General features: G+C 34.6%; 5 protein-coding genes across 27 annotated transcripts; 2 read left to right on the forward strand and 3 right to left on the reverse strand.

Annotated features, from left to right (window-relative positions):
* Window positions 1–236: 236 nt before the first annotated feature.
* Window positions 237–2,393, reverse strand: LOC110616095 (malate dehydrogenase). Of its 2 annotated transcripts, XM_021758418.2 has the most exons (7): window positions 2,144–2,393; window positions 1,820–1,978; window positions 1,546–1,721; window positions 1,090–1,367; window positions 836–971; window positions 634–745; window positions 237–543 (listed from the first exon to the last, which is right to left on the reverse strand). In XM_021758418.2, exons 1-7 carry the CDS (start codon window positions 2,184–2,186, stop codon window positions 446–448), a joined length of 1,002 nt encoding a protein of 333 aa, XP_021614110.1. In that variant the 5' UTR covers window positions 2,187–2,393; the 3' UTR covers window positions 237–445. The 2 variants fall into 2 exon arrangements, with proteins under 2 accessions (XP_021614110.1, XP_021614109.1); XM_021758417.2 differs by having other exon boundaries at window positions 634–971.
* Window positions 2,394–2,519: 126 nt separating this feature from the next.
* Window positions 2,520–5,053, reverse strand: LOC110616328 (malate dehydrogenase, cytoplasmic). 2 transcript variants are annotated; one of them, XM_021758725.2, is made up of 7 exons: window positions 4,780–5,053; window positions 3,951–4,109; window positions 3,677–3,852; window positions 3,310–3,587; window positions 3,089–3,224; window positions 2,879–2,990; window positions 2,520–2,781 (listed from the first exon to the last, which is right to left on the reverse strand). In XM_021758725.2, exons 1-7 carry the CDS (start codon window positions 4,820–4,822, stop codon window positions 2,687–2,689), a joined length of 999 nt encoding a protein of 332 aa, XP_021614417.1. In that variant the 5' UTR covers window positions 4,823–5,053; the 3' UTR covers window positions 2,520–2,686. The 2 variants fall into 2 exon arrangements, with proteins under 2 accessions (XP_021614417.1, XP_021614416.1); XM_021758724.2 differs by lacking the exon at window positions 4,780–5,053 and adding an exon at window positions 4,327–4,764.
* A 3,010-nt stretch (window positions 5,054–8,063) lies between these two features.
* Window positions 8,064–16,685, forward strand: LOC110616327 (3-hydroxyisobutyryl-CoA hydrolase-like protein 1, mitochondrial). 19 transcript variants are annotated; one of them, XR_006350678.1, is made up of 15 exons: window positions 8,064–8,352; window positions 8,451–8,531; window positions 8,645–8,713; window positions 8,828–8,891; window positions 9,065–9,144; window positions 9,350–9,454; window positions 14,110–14,298; window positions 14,563–14,803; window positions 14,892–14,977; window positions 15,079–15,200; window positions 15,395–15,455; window positions 15,681–15,779; window positions 15,845–15,962; window positions 16,042–16,083; window positions 16,209–16,309. XR_006350678.1 is itself a non-coding variant. In XM_021758714.2 (15 exons), exons 1-15 carry the CDS (start codon window positions 8,212–8,214, stop codon window positions 16,245–16,247), a joined length of 1,521 nt encoding a protein of 506 aa, XP_021614406.1. In that variant the 5' UTR covers window positions 8,071–8,211; the 3' UTR covers window positions 16,248–16,352. The 19 variants fall into 19 exon arrangements, 17 of the variants coding, with proteins under 17 accessions (XP_021614406.1, XP_021614405.1, XP_021614403.1 ...); XR_002488187.2 differs by having other exon boundaries at window positions 8,065–8,352; window positions 16,299–16,685; XM_021758714.2 differs by having other exon boundaries at window positions 8,071–8,352; window positions 15,861–15,962; window positions 16,209–16,352.
* Window positions 16,686–17,076: 391 nt separating this feature from the next.
* On the reverse strand, window positions 17,077–20,354 carry LOC110616330 (cell number regulator 6). 3 transcript variants are annotated; one of them, XR_006350679.1, is made up of 7 exons: window positions 20,222–20,354; window positions 19,559–19,814; window positions 19,351–19,458; window positions 19,072–19,186; window positions 18,272–18,537; window positions 18,061–18,187; window positions 17,637–17,767 (listed from the first exon to the last, which is right to left on the reverse strand). XR_006350679.1 is itself a non-coding variant. In XM_043956594.1 (6 exons), exons 3-6 carry the CDS (start codon window positions 19,456–19,458, stop codon window positions 17,549–17,551), a joined length of 708 nt encoding a protein of 235 aa, XP_043812529.1. In that variant the 5' UTR covers window positions 19,559–19,814; window positions 20,222–20,354; the 3' UTR covers window positions 17,082–17,548. The 3 variants fall into 3 exon arrangements, 2 of the variants coding, with proteins under 2 accessions (XP_021614418.1, XP_043812529.1); XM_043956594.1 differs by lacking the exon at window positions 18,061–18,187 and having other exon boundaries at window positions 17,082–17,767; XM_021758726.2 differs by lacking the exons at window positions 18,061–18,187; window positions 20,222–20,354 and having other exon boundaries at window positions 17,077–17,767; window positions 19,559–19,659.
* Window positions 20,198–21,513, forward strand: LOC110615146. Its single transcript, XM_021756869.2, has 4 exons — window positions 20,198–20,615; window positions 20,700–20,847; window positions 20,924–21,020; window positions 21,121–21,513. Exons 1-4 carry the CDS (start codon window positions 20,314–20,316, stop codon window positions 21,384–21,386), a joined length of 813 nt encoding a protein of 270 aa, XP_021612561.1. The 5' UTR covers window positions 20,198–20,313; the 3' UTR covers window positions 21,387–21,513.
* Window positions 21,514–21,598: the final 85 nt, after the last annotated feature.

Genomic DNA, 21,598 nt, shown 5'->3' on the forward strand with positions numbered 1-21,598 from the left:
ACTTGCTTTTACTCGTCAATTTGTTGATCATTAAAATTATTATATTAAAAAAAATCTCCAATATCTGCTAAATAAAGATTTAAGGTGTTTAAATTTTTAAAAAATTAAACATGATTTAAAAAAATTCATCCAAATAAAGATTAAAGCTCTATTTATTTTAAAAAATAAAATTTTCCACTTTTTAGTATTTAGATTATTAAAAAATATTTTCTATAATACAAGTTATTTTAGGTAAGTAAACGAAATCTGAGAGATTGAAAAAATATATATCTTGAATTTAGATTAACTAAGTGAAAAATATAGCTTAAATTAATGAATTGGTTCAATATTCGATCTCAAATTAGAAAAAGAAACACATAAGTATTTTACACCAAAACTAGGGTTAATGATGATTAAACATAAAACTAAGAGAATAATTGAATATATCACATAATGGAAGAGTATGTTAATTATCAAGGCATGAATAGGCAAGTGATTTCTCCTCAACAAGTTCTTTTGCAGTGGCATCCAGCTTCTCCCTGGAGAACTCATTAATGTTGAGCCCTGCAATGCAAACAACAAGACTGAAATTAGTAGTTTAATTAAATTTTTTCTGATTTGACAGGATACCATTTTAATCTTTTGGTGACTCACCCTGGACAATTGACCATTCTCCTTTCTGGCAAGTAACAGGAAACGAGTAAATAAGACCAGGTTCGATGCCGTAGGACCCATCAGAATACACTCCCATAGAAACCCATGTTCCCTGATTGGAACGTGGATAAAGAGGAAACAGAGCATTAAAAAAAAAGGAGAATATAGACTTTGTTTGCAAGTTCAATATGACAGAATCAACCTTGGGAGTGCCAAGAACCCAATCACGGATATGATCACAAGCAGCACTTGCAGCAGATAGTGCACTCGATAGTTTCCGAGCTTTGATGATGGCTGCACCTCTCTGCTGCACAAATGCAACGTACTCTGTATCTAACCTAAGACAGATTAAACAGTTGAACAATTTAAAGGCTATTAATAAACATGGGAAAGATTCTGAAGGTGTGAAGACCCAGAATTGTCATAATAGTGCAGAGACTAGAAACTTAGGCCTACCAATGATCATCTGCAATAAGTTCTTTGACAGACTTTTCACCAATGCTGGTGATTGCAATGGCATGATGAGCATCTGGGTACTGGCTGGAAGAATGGTTTCCCCATATAATTACATTCTTCACATTGCTAGCCTGAACATTTAGCCTATCTGCAATGTGGCTAAGGGCTCTGTTATGATCGAGTCTTGTGAGGCATGTGATGCTCTTTGCTGGGATGGAGGGGGCAGATTCCTTCAAGATGAGCGCATTAGTGTTTGCAGGGTTAGCAATCACTAGGACCTGCCAATTAACACTTTCAGTATAACTTGGTAGTATTTGAAAGCAAAGGAATGCAAAGCAGAAAGGTAAAAGTACAGGAACTTCAAGACACACTGTCGGAGACATGTTCAGATAATAGAAAATTTCCACTAAATTAGAATCAATAAATTGAATGGAGACAATTGACAGAGTACGTAACCTTGCAATCTGGAGCAGCATGCTGCTCCAAAGCTGAAGCTTGAGCCCTGAATATAGGCACATTTCTAGGCATTACATCCTTTCTCTCCATTCCTTCTTTGCAGGGAAAACCACCAACCATAACAGCAATATTGACGCCTCGACAAGCTTCAATTACATCAGTAGTTGCAATAATACCTGTGGAAGAACAAATGCAAGAGAATTGAGTAAACTTTTCGGAGGCAAGAAGAACTTCGTATCCACTAAAGGCCAGCTATCACATTAATGAGATAAACCTTGGAGAAGAGGAAAGGCAGCATCAATCAGTTCCATTTTCACTCCTTCCAGGGCCTTGGCGGCAGGTTCAACGTCAAGCATGTGCAGAATTACAGGCTGGTCTAGGCCTAACATGATCCCTCTTGCGATCATTGGAACAAGAGCATAGCCTATTTGTCCTATGCATGAAAAATTAAGTCGAAGTTTACAAGAAAGTTCTTATCTCTACAATTTACAGCACACTGATAACTTGCTTTCAAATGGTTAAACAAGCCCTAAATTCATTTCTTTCTCCTGATTCCCCAGAAAATAGACAAAAAGTTAAGAAAGGGAAGATTGATTACCAGCAGCCCCAGTGACAAGAATTTTGATTGCATCTTTTGCCATTGTTGCAGACCAATAACTTACTTGTCGTCTACCCGAACAAAATTAAAATAAGATGAGCTCAAGAGAGAGAAGAGAATGTTATATAGAGAAAGTAAATGTGATTACGCAGCTGCAATCATTTTGTCGATTGCAAATTACTTCATTTCCATATTTGCTTGCAAGCAATCATTAATAATTTCAATATTTAATTTCTTAAATTGATTTACAACTTATTTTAAGTTATTTATATTTTGTTTACAATAAATGTTTTATATTTATTTTCAATATTATTATTTAATTATTACTCAAAATGATTTGTTTTATAAATGAAACGATGCAATCCTCTGAGATTCACCAAGTTGATATTTATTTGCATTGGATAGGCTAAAAGCCAAATCAAGTCTATTGAACATTGAATATAGTCTAAATTAGCAAAGGAAACTGGTCCCCTCTTAATTCTGTTATTGTTGGATGTGCTACGCCGCTCTCATTATTCTCCTAAATTGAAAATAAGGGAATTGTCAATTGAGACATGAATAAGCCAATGATTTCTCTTCCATGAGCTCTTTCGCTGTTGCATCCATCTTTCCCCTTGAAAACTCGTCAATCTTAAGCCCTGCCATTGTAACAATCACAGAACACACTGCACTGAGCATAGTCATCTTACAAACCAGTTATATTCTGAAACTAGTAATGAAATAAGCACAAGTTACCTTGCACAATGGACCACTTTCCTTTCTCGCATGTAACTGGGAAAGAGTAAATGAGACCAGGCGGGATCCCATATGATCCATCAGAATACACTCCCATAGAAACCCATGTTCCCTGAAAATAAGATTCACAGATAACAGAGGTGAAAAAAAGGGCGCTGTTTGCTGACAGTTTTGCATGATCAAATAATATTCAAGACATGGACAACTAACCTTAGGTGTTCCAAGAACCCAATCACGTATATGATCACAAGCCGCACTAGCAGCAGATAATGCACTTGATAGCTTTCGAGCTTTGATAATCGCTGCACCTCGTTGCTGAACTGTGGTGATGAAATCACCGTTTAACCTGTGCAAAAATTCATTTAGAGACGTGTTATTTCTTGATACTTATCAAGAGAAATGTCAATCTCAAATCTGAAATGTCATCCTACCATTTATCATCAGCGACAAGTTCTCTGACGGGCTTCTCTCCGCTGCTGGTTTTGACTGTTGCGTGATTGACATCTGGATACTGAGTTGAGGAATGATTTCCCCAGATGATGACATTTTTCACATCACTAACTTCAACATCTAGCCTTTGTGAGATTTGGCCCAATGCTCTGTTATGATCAAGTCGTGTAAGGCATGTGATGTGTTTCTGTGGGATTGAAGGTGCAAATTCTTTCAAGATGAGTGCGTTGGTATTTGCTGGATTTGCCACCACTAGCACCTGCATAAAAGAGAAATGAAAATGCATCAACATAACAGAGTAATTATGTTGTAAATTGTTTCCTGTGGATTTGATGAATAAGAAACCACCTTGCAATCTGGAGCAGCATGCTTCTCCAAGGCTGAAGCCTGAGCTTTGTAAATTGATACATTTCTGGACATCACATCCTTCCTCTCCATACCTTCCTTTCGAGGAAATCCACCAACCATTACCGCAATATTGACACCCATGCACGCTTCAACAACATCAGTTGTAGCAATAATTCCTGTCCAATATGATACAGGAAATGATTCAAGAAACCTGAAAGGTGAGAAATCTGAATCAGCCTTAAACCAAAACCCAGATGTTATGCCTAGTACCTACCTTTGAGCAGAGGAAAGGCAGCATCAATCAATTCCATTTTCACCCCTTTCAAGGCCTCAGCTGCAGGTTCAATATCAAGCATGTGCAGAATTACTGGCTGATCAGGGCCCAGCATGACCCCCCTTGCAACCATTGGGACAATAGCATAGCCTATTTGCCCTGTAGCAGAAAACCAAGTGCAAGAATCACATAATCGTAGCTTAAAAAACTGAAAACCCAGGGAGCAGTTCAGAAATTTATCCAAATATTTGGGAAACGTAGAATCAGATTATACAGACATCTCCTTCTCCTTCTCCTTCTTTCCATTTCTTTTCAAACGAAATGACGCAGAACATTTTACTCGGAAAAAAAGAGGCAAAGCTAAAATTGAACTTGCCTGCAGCACCAGTTATCAGTACTCTCACAGGTTCCCTTTCTACATTCAGTAAGCTGCACATATATCTAATAATCTTCCAAGACAACGCAATGACAAATAAAACAACAGAAATTTTTTGAAGCAGAGCAATACAAGCCGAGTCCATCTCTTAGGAACAGACAATAGATAACAAATTGTTACTGTTGAAATCAACAACATGCGATGCTATCTTTCCAACCTTGTTTAAAGATATAGTAACAACGAAAGAAAGTATCAACCGCAAACACCTCCACAACAAGGCACAAAGATACCAAAATAAACACTATACGCCTACTGCCTACACCCATACGAAAAAAAACATACAAAAGATCTCCACATTCTGAAGAAAAGAATCCATTTTCCACATGCAAAAGGAATATATTATTTAAAAGCATTGTTGAAGAAACAACATTGCTGAACGAGTAGAAAGAGTACCAGCAGCGCCAGTAACCAAAACTCTAACTGGGTCTCTCGCCATTGCTGCGAAGATTGGCTGTCCAGATAGGAAGTCGAAAGTTCTGATGAGTTTGAAAGAGTAGCAATGGTGATACTGATGTAAGGGGTGGTGCAGGTTATATATGCGGGAAGGGATTGAGATGAGGAGACGAGATCAATAGTTTCGAATATCGAGGATAAAGATAACAGTGACGATGAGGATGAGATGCCTGCTTTCACAGTTAAAATGGGACGAGTCGCCATGAAACCTGTGAACCTTGCTTTTTTTATGCTTATGCTGGTTGGTAGGGATTGAAATGTGTAGCCAATGGCAAAAATTTACCATATTTAAAATTCGATCACATTAATAATTTTAAAAAAATTACAATTTAATTCTTATCGTACCATAAAATTTATTAATTAATTTATTAATTTTTTTAAAAATTACTATTTAATTTTTATAATATGAATAAATTAAGTAATACATTCATATTTTTTTAAAAATTTATTAATTAATCTTTTAACTAATTTTTTTATCAAATATTTTATTATTTAATTTCTATAATTTTAAAAAATTTATTAATTGGTTATTCAAGTTTTTAAAAAATTTATTAATTAATCTTTTTATATTAAAAATATTTTAAATTTTTTAAAAATACTTAATATCTAAAATTAATTGAAAGATTAATTTTTATAATATTTAATAATTAAAATTAACTGATAAATTAATTAGTAATTTTTTAAAAATATCAGAAACGTTTTAATATATTTTTAAAATTAAAGGAATAATAAATTTGATAAAATAATAATTTTATATTTAAAAAATATATTAAATTTTTTATAAAATTTACTAATTAATTTTTTTATTATTTTATTATTTAATTTTTATAATTTTAAAAATTTATTAATTAATTTTATAGATTTTTTAAAATTTATTATTTAATTTGTTTGTATTGAGAGCAGTTTAATTTTTTTATAATATTTAATGGTTAAAAATAATTTAAAAAATTAATTTATAAATTTTTTAAAATATTTTTAATATTTTAATATATTTTTTAAAATCAAAAAAATTAACTATTAAATTTCTATATATTATAAAAATTATATAATAATTTTTTAATTTTAATGTCTAAATTTAATTAAAATTCATTTTGCCAAATAATTTATATTTTAAAATTTTAATAATATGATAAAACAATTAAATTTTTTAAAATTACAATATAAATTTAAATAAAACGTTATTCTAAATGTAGATATTTTACGCTTAATTAATATTATTTTATATAAATAAATTGTGATGTTAAGTATTTGAATATTTTAATATATAAAATTTGGATCAATATAAAAATTATTTTAAATAAACTATCAGAAGCTCAAACATAAATTATTTATTAATTATAAGACATATTATATAAAATATATCAAAAAGTGTATGTTAAATTACCATCCCATCCTCATGCACATCCATATAGCAAGTGGGATTTTCCTTTACGCCAACGTAAATGGATACAGCTTATCCTCTGGTCTGGACGATGCCTGTCAATGTACTCACCGAAAAGTAGATGTATAAGGTTAGGGTATCCGTAACATTACGAGTATTCAAATCTGAACACGATTATATATATAATTTTTGAATTCGTCTTAAACCTGTTTAATATTTTAATTTTACTATTCCAAACCCGTTTAACAATATCCGCACAATACCTTTTTTACATTCAATTCAATTTAATGATAAAAACTACCAAATAAATTATCTAACAGTTGCACAACTCAGCAGGAGAAATGTTCAATGACGAGAACCAGCAACTCAGCAAATAATTTTTTTAATTCAATTCAATGACAAAAACTAGCAAATAAACTACCTAACAATCCAGTAGAAGGAGAAATGTTCAATGACAAGAATCAGCAACTCAGCAATCCAGCAAATAATGATTTATAATCAAATAATCAGATTAATTATCCATAAATTCTAAAAATCAACAGTATTATATTAATCAAATAGCAAATAATTAAATTTTTTAACATATTCAAATAATCAGATTAATAGTCCATAAATTCTAAAATTCTTTAAAAACATGCACATAAAAGATCTTGAAACCTGAAGAGAGTTCCAGCAGATGTCGCCTATTGAGGAGAGAAAGGGTTGTCTCTAGCGTCAGTGAAGTGTGGGGGAGAGAAGCGTAAATCGAAAAGAGTAGATTTCACCCGACTGGGGAGAAAGAAGGAGATATCGAGTTGTCTTCAACTGGCAAGTGGGAGATGTCGCCGCTGGAGAGAGAGAAGGAGATATCGCTGACTGCGAAGAGAAATGAGACGTCGTCGGTAATGACTGAGCTGCCGGCAGTCGTCAGTGAAGTGGGGGAGAGACGTGACTGAGAACTATGGGAAGGGAAGCAAGGGAAAGCAGAGTAAAACGAAAAAATGAATTAGGTATTAGAGTTAGTTTTGTTAGTATAGTTAATCGGATTTGGGTAACGGGTATCCGATCATCCAATCCCGAACCCTACCCCGAATCTGAGACGGGTAAAATTTTTCAAACCCGAATCTGTCCAAATACGTTTAAAAATTCAAATCCGTCCTAATAGGGTTTGGACGGATCGGATACCCATGAAAACCGTCCGCCTACCATCCCTACCGAAAAGGGCCAAAAACAAAAAAATCCATCGATTTAATTAATTATAAGTTAGATTTAACAAGATAATTCTTTTTAAATTTATGCTCCCCCCCTCTGCTGATATTATTTTTCATATATATATTAAAAGATATCATAAATATAATTAAAACAATAGATTTTATATTATATTGTTTAACATATTTTATATTTTTTATTAAATTATTTATAATTAATAAATTTATTTTTAAATATATATCAATTAAAAATATATTAGTAGATTAATAAATAACTAACTTTTGAAACTGAAAGTACTTTACAATTTAGTAGTAATGAAAAAAGAAAATAGGATTATTTCTGTGGAATGAAGGAAGGATATAATATAGTTTTTTTATTAACTAAATTAATTTTGAGCATCTTAGTTTGTTTAAAAATATTAGTTTATCTTAATTACGAATATTAACAAGGTGTTTTATATTTTATATCACTCAACTCTTATTTTAGTTATTCACCATATTTTAGTTGATAAAAAAATAATTTCATGTTAAATTAGAGTTTTAACATTACTAAGAGTAATTTTTTTCCTCTTCATAATTTTTATTTTATTTTATATAAAATATACTCTCTGAAAAGGGCCAAAAAAAAAATGTACGCAACGTCCCAATCCTGGATGAGGATAAAGATGGATCTGCAGCCAAACGATACAGAAATGCACGCAATCAGTAAAGCTGAGAACTAATTTCTGCGTTTCTCTTGCAAAACCAGAGAGAGCAAAGCAAACTCTTAAGGACAGAAAGCGTTGGAAGAAGTAGAAGACAACAATGCAGGGATTGAAGGCAGCGGCGGCCTTGCTTATAAGGCGGAGTAGAGCTGAGAGTTGGCGCGCCCTTCCCAATTACCACTACAGAAACCTATCTTCTCTTCCAAGCAATAGCTCAATCGATGATGATATCCAGAATCAAGTTGTTATTTTCCTTCTAATTCAATATCATCATCACTGTCTCTGTGTTTATTTTGTGTTTAATTAGCACTTTGGTCTTGCTATGACTGGCCGACGCAGGTATTAGTTGAAGGCGAAGCTTATTCGAGAGCCGCCATTCTCAACAGACCTTCCGCCCTCAATGCTCTGAATACGAATATGGTTCTGTTCTAGCTTTTGCCTCTTTTTTTTTTAAAAAAAAAAAAGTAATACTGGTCACTATTTAGATTAGAATTGCTCGTCTAATTATTTTCTTTTTTTAATAATAATGTTAGTGTGCGAGATTGCTAAAATTGTATAAATCTTGGGAGGATAATCCAGATATTGGTTTTGTGATGATGAAGGTAAAATTCCAACATTCGCTTATTGGTTTAGGTTTTTTTTTTTTTTTTAAAGATTGTTTAAATTAATTTCAATGTGTGCTAAGGAAAATTGGTCAATGTTTTGAATATGTGAAGGGCAGTGGCAGGGCATTTTGTGCAGGTGGGGACATTGTTTCTCTTTATCACTTGATAAAGCAAGGTAAAAAGTCGAGGCTGTTATGCCTCTGCTAACGCCTACTTGACAAAATTCTCACTTCAACCGATTCTTTTTTTTTTCTTAAAATAAAATAAAATAAAATAGAATGCCTGCGTCAGTTCATCAGCTTAAGGCTTCCATTAAAGTTAGCACACTGTTGGGTACTGTATTTGCAGGGAAGTTAGAAGACTGTAAGGAATTTTTCCGGACAATATATAGTTTCATATATGAACTAGGTACATATTTGAAGCCACATGTGAGTATTCACGACTCTCAAATCATTAACTTGTGCATACTACTATCCTCTTTGGCATTTTATATTTAGCTACCAATGAATGCATCTCTTCATGTTTCTACGTGTAGACATTTCCTCATATAGCAGACATTTTTCACGACGCCAATTATTCTGCTATAATATGACTTCTGTTATTTTAACTCATGCATTAAGAATCTCGCATCAGGTGGCTATCTTGGACGGCATTACCATGGGTGGTGGTGCTGGAGTTTCAATCCCTGGTACATTTCGTGTTGCAACTGATAGAACTGTATGTCATAGAAAACATAATGTATCTATTACTTTTCAAACATCTTGGTTATTATTATTTTTGGGAAATTTTCACTCAGTCACTCACTGAATTTAAGTCATTGTTTCATTATAGTCACTAAATTTCAATTTGTTTCAGACAAATCATTAACTTTTAAATACTTATCTTAAATAATCACTCGGGTGAGTTTCCGGCGGATTTTTTGACAAAACGCACATGTGGCATGTTCTACGTATCTATAAAAGAGGAAAAGTTTAACTCCTTTGCCACGTCAGAGAATTCCATGATGGGCTTCTACACATGTAGTGTGGGACTCCATCGTATGTGGCGCCAGAGGTTCTGAGGAAGAAGGAATACAGTAGATTCAAAGCCGATATATGGTCATGTGGGGTAATCCTTTATGTTCTCCTTGCTGGGTTCTTGCCATTTCAAGATGAGAATGTGAAGACCACTAGCTTTTTTCATCGTAAAAATATTAAACCCAGATAAAATAGGGGAGGAAGACGAATAAATTTGCAGATTTCTCATAAGAATGCCCAACAAATGCCACCATTTCAATAATCCCAGTTCTTGAATCCTAACCAAGAGGTAGCTGGTATGTTGTAGAGATAATTTGGCTCATCTGCAATATTGGATCTTGAAATATCTATGGTTTTATAGCCCAAGAGCTCCTTTTCCATCTTTGCAAGTTGTTTTTGGGAAGAATTAATCTCACTTAAGATTATAGAGACTTATTCAGAGATTAGAGAGATGTTCTTGTGGGTGTTATGGAAGATATGATTTTGATAGTATTTGGGCGAGAATGTGGAGGCATAGAGAGCAAAGAGATTAATAGCGATAACAGAGAAGATCATAAGAATGTTGACTGTGGAGGAACACACGGTTGCTCTCTTGATATGACGGACAAGGTTGAGGAATTAATGGATCAATGAGTAAAGAAGAAAGTGATTTTTTTTTTTTTATCTATAATGAAGGTTGTACAAACTCATTAGGAGAGAACTTGAAAATCTCTTGAGTTAAGTACTCAACAACTTTTAGCAAATTAATTATGTTTTCTTTAAGATAACCTTTTCTTATAAATAAGGGAAGTTATTAGCATGATTAGAACATGAAAGATTACCCTCCTACAACTAAGAAAGAGAAAGAAAATAAAATAAAACATTAACACCACTACTAACAGCACCATCAATCACTAACAACACTACTAATATCACCATTAATACATAGGAGACAACACTACTAGCAAGTAGGATATCATGGGTAGTAATAACATATGGAGCTAATTTTTCTCAACTGCATTAGTGACTTTGACTTGATCTTGCATTTAAGTATTTTTCTTTTTCTACGTGTGAATTTCTTGTATATTAGCTCTCTCCCATGTTGGCGTGCTCGTCTTCAAGCACGAGAGAGGGAATTGTTGTTTCAATTGAGTGGCAGTTTCCCAATATGGATCCTTCGCATCGTTCTCCGTTTGTTGATGACGGAAAAAATGCTTACAATGAGTTAACCGACCCAGAGGATCTTCTTGCCCATTGAATCGTGGAAAATCCAATATAGCAAATTTAGGGACCATAGGAGCGTTACTGGAAGAATCATATTATGCACAAGTTAAATTGGCTGTCCTTTTTGATTTTGAAGAAGCTCGACTTTGGTATTGCCATTTGAGGTGGATGTAGACTGTTTGGCACTAGTATCAACTCTTGTGAGGTTTTTCAATTTTGTATTGAGTTTCTCTTGTCGGAATTTATTAACAGCCTGTTTTTCAAGAAACAAAGCTGAAATTCTATTGTGTTGATGTTGGATTGAATCTCCCATAACTCCCGGCCCTGATACCAAATTGTTAGTCCTTGGAAATGGATCGAGGTATGGGTCTATTGTTGAAATTTGTTTTGGGACGAAATTTTCTTTTTGCGACTTATGATTGCAATGGAATAGGCTCCTTAGAGAGAACCTAAAAATCTCTTGAGTTGATGTACTTAAAAACTTTAGCAATTTTCCTCATATTTCTTTTATTGAATTGTTGCACTTAAATATAAGAAGGAGACATAACCATCTCGTAAAAACATAGAACCATTAAGCAACATGGAGGATCACCTTCTCACCACTGAGGAAAAACAAAAACTAACTTGCATTATCTACACATTATGGGTTAACCACTAAGAACATGGCTAAACCACTAACTACACGACTCTTGAAAATAGGACAACTTAACTTGCATGATTTGCTAACATTAGTCAAAGTCACTAATGCAGTTGTTACTACCCATGATGTCTTACTTGATAGTAGTGTTGTCTCCTATGTGTTAATGATGATGTTAGTAGTGCTTTTAGTGGTTAATAGTGCTATTAGTAGTGCCATTAGTGGTTAATAGTGCTGTTAGTAGTGTTGTTAATGTTTTGCTTTATTTTCTTTCACTTTTCTTAGTTGTAGGAGGATGATCCTCCATGTTTTGATCATGCTAATAACTTTCTTTCTTTATAGAAAGAGATTATCTCTTTCCTTTGTGTTTAAGTTCAGCTGAGATAATAAAGGAAATACTATTAATTCATGTGAGTTCTCTTTTAATGAGTTTGTACAACTTTCATCATAGGTAAAAAAAAAACAACCACTTTCTTCATTCATTGATCTATTAATTCCTCAACTTCATCCCATAACTCGATCCCATTTCTAAGGACCCTAACATTTGGTATGAGAGACAGAGGTTATGGGTGACTCAATCCAACAACTTGATCGAATTCTTGCCTTATTCTTGGAAGAGCAAGTTGCCAATAAGGCTCGCCAAGAAGAACTAAGTGCTCAATTAGAATCTTTTACCTGTGACATTACCAACTCTAATCCATCACCTGTGACTGAGGGAAGCAGCCACTCTCGCTCATCCAGAGGCAAAGGAGTAGTAAGATCAACAAGTTCAGATAATTCAGGCAATGGTATGATTATTTCAAAATTCACCAAATTAGATTTTCCTCATTCAATGGACAAGAAGATCCATTAGGATGGCTGAGTAGGTGTGAACACTTCTTTCAATACCAACAGGCCTTTGCAGAAGAAAAGGTTAGTTTAGCTTCTTTTCATTTGGAAGGTACAACTCAATTGTGATTTTTGCAGTTAATGCATGATTTTCCTAACTTGACTTGGGAAGAGTACAAGCACCAATGCAATCTCCATTTTGGGCCAACTATTGCTGACTACCAAACCCAATTTGAAATTATTGTCTCTCGAGCTAGAAGTCTCACTCAAAATAAAAAAATACAGCTTTATCTCAATGAGCTGTAAGAATACATTGCTGTGGAGGTGGAATTTCACCAACCAATAGACCTAGTCACCGCCATGAGCATGTCAAGACTCTATGAATGGAAAAATTGATCCATATGTGCTGTAAGTCCTTCAACTAATCATTTATCTCAACAAACAATGGAAGCAAAAGGTACTCGAATCATTAAGCACTTGAACCGCAATGAGATGGAGGAATGACGACGAAAAGGATTTTGTTTTAACTGTTATGAACTCTTTGTTCAAGGACATCAATGCAAGAAATTATTCTGGCTGAATTTAGTAGATGACGACCCAGGAAATATCGCAATGGACTAACTATTGGCTGAATAATTTTTAGAAATTTCCTGAGTTTGCACTTGAGGACAAGTGCATAGTGGAAGAGGGAGTAATTTAACAAATAATGGAAGTTAGTTGTCCTATTTTCAAGAGTCATGTAGTTAGTAATTTAGTTATGTTCTTAGTGGTTAACCCATGATGTAGATAGTGCAAGTTAGTTTTTGCTTTTTTCCCGGTGGTAGGAGGGTGATCCCCTGTGTTGCTTATGCTTGATGGTTCTCTGTTTTTAGGATATGGTTATGTCTCCCTCTTATATTTAAGTGCAACAATTCAATAAATCCTGTTTTCAAGAGTCATGTAATTAGTAGTTTAGTCATATTCTTAGTGGTTAACCCATGATATAGATAGTGTAAGTTAGTTTTTGTTTTTTTTCTAGTGGTAGGAGGGTGATCCTCTATGTTGCTTATGCTTAATGGTTCTCTGTTTTTAGGAGATGTTTATGTCTTCATTTTATATTTAAGTGCAACAATTCAATAAAAGAAATATGAGAAAAATTGCTAAAAATTTTTAGTACTTCAACTCGAGATTTTTAGGTTTCCTCCGAGGAGCCTGTTCCATTACAACCATAAGTCGCAAAAAGAAAATTTCATCCCTATGAAATTTCAGCAATCTAACATCCCATCTCCTATTTTCTGCGAAACTGACCCCATCTTGGCCTTCTTATGCTTCACAGAGAGAGTGATTTAGGTTGAGTACCAAGTATGGGTCTTGAAATATCAAACCCATATAAAACAGAGGAGGAAGATGAATCTTTTTCAATAGTGAAGGGGGTTAAAGAATTATGTCATGCCGAGGTTAACAGCCTCTGACATGGCAAAGAATTTCTTTTTTCTTTTTTTTAGTCATGTAGGATGTCACGTGTGCGTTTCGCCGAAAAATCCACCGAAAATTTATCCGAGTGACTATTTCAGGTAAGTACTTAGACATTGATGATTTTTCTAAACTAATTGAAATTTAGTGATTGCAACGAAACAATGACTTAAGTTCAATGACCGCGAGTGAAAATTACCCATTGTTTTTTCAAACTGTTCTGAATCTCCTTATTATTATCTGCAAAAAACTTTCAGGTTTTCGCTACTCCTGAAACTCTTATTGGATTCCACCCTGATGCTGGTGCATCCTTCTATCTCTCACATCTGCCTGGTCACTTGGGTATTCTTGCAGTAGCATATTCTCTTTTTTCTCCATGTTATTTTTCTCAAGTACACTATGCGGCAGTGGAGTATTTTATGTTCTTTGAAAGACCGAAAATGAAGGTTTCTGATTGATGAATGGTTTATTCGTGCAATATATTTTTTTCCTCCTTTTAATTTCATGTAGAAGTACCAACCTTTCAGCACCTTATTTTTTCTCCCTCGGTGTCCCTTCCCTTTAGTTACTTTGGCGACCTTCTCGTAAATGGGTGCCTGATGATTCTTGTGCTTAGCTTGAGGGATATTGCAGACTCTTTCAGCAGAATGAATATTTCTCCTTGGAGTTAATTGTCGAGTCTCAATCCTTATTTATTTTGTTTTATGTAGTGGTTGTTGATTCTCGACAAAATAAAGAGATGGGCTTCATTTCTGCTACAATATCTGACTATTTTCATGATCATTTGGATTAAAATGGTTATCGGGATGGCACTTCTTTGTCTGCTATTTGACAATATAGTATGTCAGTTGGCTATGCTGAAGTTGGGAACCAACTGTCTGAATGGATTCAGTGAAGCTAGTTGTTTGAGACGCTTAAACACATCACGATATGTCTACTTAGAAGAAATTGGTGAATGATTTAGCTAAGCTTGGAAAATGATGAGAACTACTTATTCGCTTTAGTATGATTCTGATTTGAAGTTGATCCCTGTTTTCAGGGGAATATTTGGCTTTAAGTGGAGAAACCCTCAGTGGAGCAGAAATGATTGCTTGTGGCCTAGCTACACACTATTCATATAGTGAAGTTAATACTGATGGACTCTCCTCCACATTTTTCTTGATTTCTTGTTCAGTATCTTTCCTGGTTATAAATGATTGATCTATCTTGTTATTTTGATCCTATAGAGGCTTCAATTAATTGAACAACAGCTTGGGAAACTGGTCACCGATGATCCTTCAGTCATCGAAGCAACTTTAGAAAAATATAGTGACCTTGTACATCCAGATAAGATGAGTGTACTTCACAGGTTTGTTTTAACATTTTGAAAACTTACTCATGGAAGTTGTAATTATAAGTTCTTTTTGGAATAAAGAGATGGTTCACAGCAGAAGCTGTAAAATGTCTAATCTTTATAACATGGAAGCTACAAAAAAAATGCCTATTTTATCATTAATTCATTATAATCATCAAGATAGTTGATTTCTTGTCTCATTTATTTAGGATTGAAACTGTTGATAAATGTTTCAGCCATGACACTGTTGAAGAAATATTTTATGCTCTGGTAAGCATATATTTTGAACTGCACTGTTTTTTGTTTGTTCAGAACCACAAACCCAACTGGATTTTCATAGCATGTTTTCCACAGTATTCATTTCAGAAAGTTTAGATCTGAAGGACTTGTCAATCATGGGATGGCCCTGCCAACCGTGCTTTTAGAAATGCCTCCACCAAAATAGCAAATCAAATTGCACTAATATCATTACAATTTGATAACCATTTCTCTTAGGAAAGTGAAGCTTCTGGAAGCAATGATGCATTTTGCAATTCCACTCTAAGAAGACTTAAAGAAGCGTCACCATTGAGCTTGAAGGTTTCCTTAAGATCTGTGAGTCCCCTCTGTCATGTTTCTAGGTGTCTTCTGAAATGATTACATTATAACCTGAACTGTAGCTAATGATTGTTCCAGATACGAGAGGGTAGATTTGAAACGCTCGATCAATGCTTGGTCCGTGAATATCGAATGTCCTTACAGGGAATATCCAAGAATATCTCTACTGACTTTTGTGAGGTATAAAAATTAATCTATTTGTCAATCGAACAACTATACACAATTTGTCACAATGTTTTTTGTTTTTCTAATTCCTCAGGGTGTTCGTGCGCGAATGGTGGACAAGGATTTAGCACCAAAGGTATAAATTGTCTGTACATAAATGGTGATTAAGAGGACTCAAGTATGTATCCTAGATGGACTAGGGTTTGGCATGAATAGTGGCATTTGGTAATCTGGATTAAATATTCCAATATTCAAGTGCAGAATGGAGCTGCAAGATTAGCCGATAATGTGTTCTCGTAGATAATTAAAATAAAACTGCAGTAATTGGGTCGGCTTTTCTTCAATATGCAGTGGAATCCTGCGAGCTTGGAGCAAGTGTCAGAAGACATGGTGGAACATTATTTCTCTCCTCTTAATGAACTGGAGCCTGATCTAGAGCTTCCCACAGAACAACGAGAAGCGTTCACCTAGTTATCACTAAAAGATCTTCCAGTTGATTGTGTTTTTGAGCGATAAGCAGTAGATACGTGCAATATGCAGATGATAGCAATTGAATTAACGGGTAATATCATTATTTTTTCTCTGAAAGCATCGATTTATTTGATCTTTAGTGCTACAGGCTAATGTGTCGTACAAATTGCATAGCTTTAACGCGTGGGAGTAACAAATCCAAACCAGAGTTTGTATAGGATAACAAAGACCTCAAAAAGAGTTTAAAATTTTATTTTCCATTGCTGCTATTGGTTACTGTTGATGTTGCTGCTCTCTAGCTTTGAGAGTTTTAAGCTGCATTGTTATCAGGTGGACGAAATTTGAGTCTCAATTTAATATTAAATTCTGGCTAATAATTGCACTCAATATTAAATCTTGGATTATCCAAGTGAAATTTGTAATGTTCTATTAAAAAATAATGAACTACCGCAGTCGGCCCCCTCCCCTCTATCCTTAATTGTCATTTTACAATAATTCTCATTTTAGAGAATTTTTGTTTTCAAATTATTTATCACTTTCACGTACTACTAAAATTTTCATTAGTAATTACATTATCTAGTTTTCGAGTCGCATTATAATAGTCATTTAATTATAATGTGAGAAAAGCATTAACTATATAAAAAAGACTTTTTGTGACCTTCATCTCGTTAGACGTAATCTGTCCCCACTATTACGTAGCAAACTTGTCTCAAATTTGCAATCTCATTACCTAGCACCGTAAAAGGTTGAAATGGAAACATCCAAAAAACGTAATTAAACGAACACATACCATCGTGCTTTACTATGAAACTTGAGTATGTTAATGTAATCTCCAATATATTTCTCATAGGCAAACGCAGCACTTGCGCTCCAGTGTGTTTCTATCGATTGATATTCATAGAATAGAACTATAAATGTTAACCAAACTAACAGAAACAGAAAAAGGGGGAGGGTGTGGGAAAGAGAAGAATATGAATAAGAATCTTAGTACAAAAATTGAATTTTGCTGTTGTGTGCGAGCAACTGCCAAAAATTCCTAAATAATATGATCTGATTCGAAGACCCAAAAAAAAAAAACCCAAAAAAGTTGAGGAATCTTTAGGATATCTGTGCATGGTAAATCATGAAATCTACACTGGCCGTATCTCCAAATTAGTGTGTGTACCATTTCTAGTAGATTTATTGGCTGATGTATATCCTTGGTTCATCTGTTGAGCTGGTGGAGGATTAACAACAGTCATCTGCACAGCAGCATCTTCAGATAGATGGTTCTTCATCTCCCTGTGCTCCTGACACAAGGCACACCAGTGCATGCAACAGTGCACCAGGCACGGGTCACATGGTGAATTCTGCAGAGGAGTTTCTGAACAGAGTCAGTAAATAATAATCCGATTGGTCCATAATTCTACAAGTAGGAACAGATGGGCCCTTCAAAGTTTATAGGTGTTGAAAAAAATTTTCAGAGCAAAGCCATTAGCTTAACCAACTAAAATTTTATGTATGGTAAAATGATAAGACATTTCTATGCTGAATGGGAAATTGACAAATACAAATAACAACTCCCAACTCCAAATGTATACAACGCGGCAGCCCCCTGCATTTTGATAACCCATTAAATCAAACTTAAATTGCAGAAACGTACTGCCTGTCTAACAGTCCCCAGATTCTGCGTGTAGAAGCTTTTCAGACAAATATTCAACAGGCCCATTGTGGTAAAAAACACGTTACTCAATATAAGAATAATTACATATCTTCTGTGGTGTTGCAGGCTGCAATGTCAAAAATAAACAAATACTCCAAAATTTAAGCAGCAGTTAACCAGAAAATCTCCACAACTTGGAATTCAACATTACCTTAAGATGATATTTCTTCTGCAGTGATTGTCGAAACAGCCCAGTGTATATTCCACACATCCACCAGGTAAAAAACAAACCCTCGCAAATGAGGAAAGAAGTCTTAGGATCAATACCATGGAAAAACAGAGTAGCTGCTCCAAGCGCCAGTCCACCTTCAACACACATGGCATGGCAAACACATGCATTGGACCAGGGAATATCTTCCCTCAGTGTTTCGACATTATGTCCAAACAACACACATGGGCAAAACAGTCCAGTCCGGCCTGCAACGCATGTAATAACTCAAAAATCAATTAAAAAAATGAAGTACCTTGTGGACATGGCCATAATTTCTAGCAAATCCACAAGGTAGTTAGGGCTTCGCACACAACCTTCAGGTTTCCTATTCCCAGCAATCCGAAGGATTCCCCCAATTTAATCTCTCAATGCAGAATCCAATACCTCTGGATGAGCTATGAAGCATCATAGACGTGGAAAATCTAATTTCTTTTACCGCATCTTGATTTTCTAGTCACAATAAATTATCATTCACTGAAAATCATTCCCTATGACACAGGGCTTCTATGTCTACTCAATGTAATGAGTCTCAAAAAATCGTTCTCAAAAGGGACCAAATTCTCGATTATGTTTAGAATATCAAACTGATAACAGGTTAGAAACTCACGCAAGCAAAGATAATATGACCATCCACATTCAAACGTATGAGAGAAAGGATGACTGTCCTTACTTTTTTCCATGGATGTTTCAGATGAAACTATGAATAAAATAAATAGTAAAAAAACAGGATGGATTCTTACAACTCTCAGTATCATCAGCACAGCGGCAAATCCCGGTAGTCCAATCTTCATCAGCAGGAGGCTCATAGCTTTCAGGTAGAGCCTGCCCGCATTCAATACATCTGTGAATGACTAACTGTAAAAAGGCGAGTTAGCGCAAATAAGAGATTCTGTTGCTGAGAACAAAATAGTAATAATATGATAACAGGACGGAAAATTCATAAGAAATCCCTAATTGGAAGCGCATTTCCCCCACACATCCCATGCACGTTGTGTACACAAATTTAAAGAGAAAGTGACCTCAGGAACTTGAATAGGCTGATTAAGCTCGCCGGGAGTGATATCTTCGGTCGGCGATTGATCCTTTGTCAACTTAACGTACCTTGATTGCGCATTGCCGTCAGCCATCTGATCCAAAACATGATCCAATTAAATACTAACTGTATATACACACATATATAACATATATCTGCAGAGAGAGAGAGAGAGAGAGAGAGAGAAAGCAAACCTGGGAATGAGAATGAAATTCTATTGGAGGCAAAATGAATCTACTCCAAATGTGAGAGCAGAGGATTGCAGGAATTCCTTGTATCTGGAAGATGGAAAAGAAGTTTTCTCCTATATAATTTTCTTATTTTATCTTTTACATAAATTTTCTTCACGTCTGAAACCGCCACATTGCATTTTCCTCGTGACGAATCACTATTTAAGCCGGACCCGTTAACTCAACGTCGTCGTTTGTATATTCCTTCTTTTTCATTTATCTAAATATATACAAGATTTGATATTTCAAATAATTAATAATTAAATAAATGTAATAAAAAAAAAACTTTTTGAAAGTGATGTCATAGTAATTGAATAAGTATAATTTTTATGCATCTAATATAAATTTAAATATATAAAAATATATTCAACAACTACATTGAAATTTATTAAATTATATACAGCTAAAAAGTTTAAAATAATAAATATATAAGTTTTATTGAATAATTAATATATTAATTTATATATACAGTATTATGATATATTTTCTTGCATGTCAAAATCAAAAAAAAAAATTATATATGCCTCTAAAAAATTCATTTATAAAATTAAATTTTAATTTTTTTAAGGAAGAGTTATGTTTTCTTAATTACAAAGAAAAAAAAAAAAAGGAAAGAAAGAAATTAACTTTATCTTTCCAAAGGAGAGTGGAGAGCACTCGATGAGGCTGAGAGAGCCAGAAACACCTAAACAGTAGATAGTCGGAGGAATTAACGAAAGATGGGAGGAGGAGCCATGCATATTGACCTTCAGATGATCCATTCCAACACTTCCTTATCTTCCTTCCCCTCTTTATCTCTTCCTCCTCCTCCTTCCACTACTCTTAATTTCCCAGTCCCTGTCAATAATTTTGCACCAGTTTCACAATCTTCTTCTTCTTATTATCCTAGTGGAACTTCTACGAGAAACGGCTCTGTGGTAGGGAAAGAAGAGAAAACAGCAAGCGAGTATTCCAACCGGGATATTTTCGGCCTTGTTCCATCTCACTCTGAAGTTGAAGGTGCCATGACTGCTCTGCACAAGTGAGTGATATTTGTCACGATTCAAATCTATAGTCACCTATTGGCTTTAACACTAAATGAACTTATGACTTGCTATGTGAATAGTTTTATGAAAGGGATTTCTTCGTCTGACTTGGAGTTGGTGCATCTGCTGCAAACATTGGGATGTGGTGATATCAGAAAATCGCTATCTCATGGATATGCAAGACTTTTGAATGCTTTTGGTTTGCTGCAAAGAGAGCCAATTATTATGGTAAATCTTTTTTACCAACTACAAATTTGAATTTCATATTGTAAATTGTCACTTATAGGGTTTCAAATTCACTTAGAGAGTGGTGATGTCTCTATCATCTGATAAAGCGGTGTGGGATGCTGTTATGAACAACGAGTTAGTGCGGCAGCTGCGAGAGTCATGCATCACTCCAGGTTTATCTACGTGTGATGGAGAAGAATTTTAATGGCTTAAAATTGAGTTAATTTTTGTTTAATGCTCTTCTCTTCTCTGAACTTGTTTCGCCTTCCGCAGCCGTAACCCGTAGGATACAAAGCTGTAATGAAGGAGAGGATGTGGTTACCTGTATGTTGAGATGGATTATGGACATCACTAAAGCCCAAGTTACTCGACTTATCCAGAAATTTCGGCTGTTGATGAACGAGATTTTCCAACCTTTGGAGAGGGAGAAACACACTGAAGAAAGCACAGGTGAGACAGATGACAGAATTAGATCATCGTTGCTTCTCTCCATTGTGATCCTCTTGATTGTAGTAGTGACCAGGATTCAAAGGGCTTGACCACATGATAGAGAGAAAAACAGCAACGATTTCGTGTAATGAAGTACGCTTTTGTTTAGTATATTGCTTAAATGCCAACTAAAATGCTCCTCGCTGAGATTTGAAACGCGACTTTCCATTCACAATTGAATTGATATTGCGGTGGCTATCTGCAGGCAAACAAGAAAACGCTGAAAATTCCTTTTTCTTATTCCCCTTAAAGTTGTCAAACT

This window comes from Manihot esculenta, chromosome 5, assembly GCF_001659605.2.
Source record: "Manihot esculenta cultivar AM560-2 chromosome 5, M.esculenta_v8, whole genome shotgun sequence".
Classification (NCBI taxonomy): domain Eukaryota; kingdom Viridiplantae; phylum Streptophyta; class Magnoliopsida; order Malpighiales; family Euphorbiaceae; genus Manihot; species Manihot esculenta.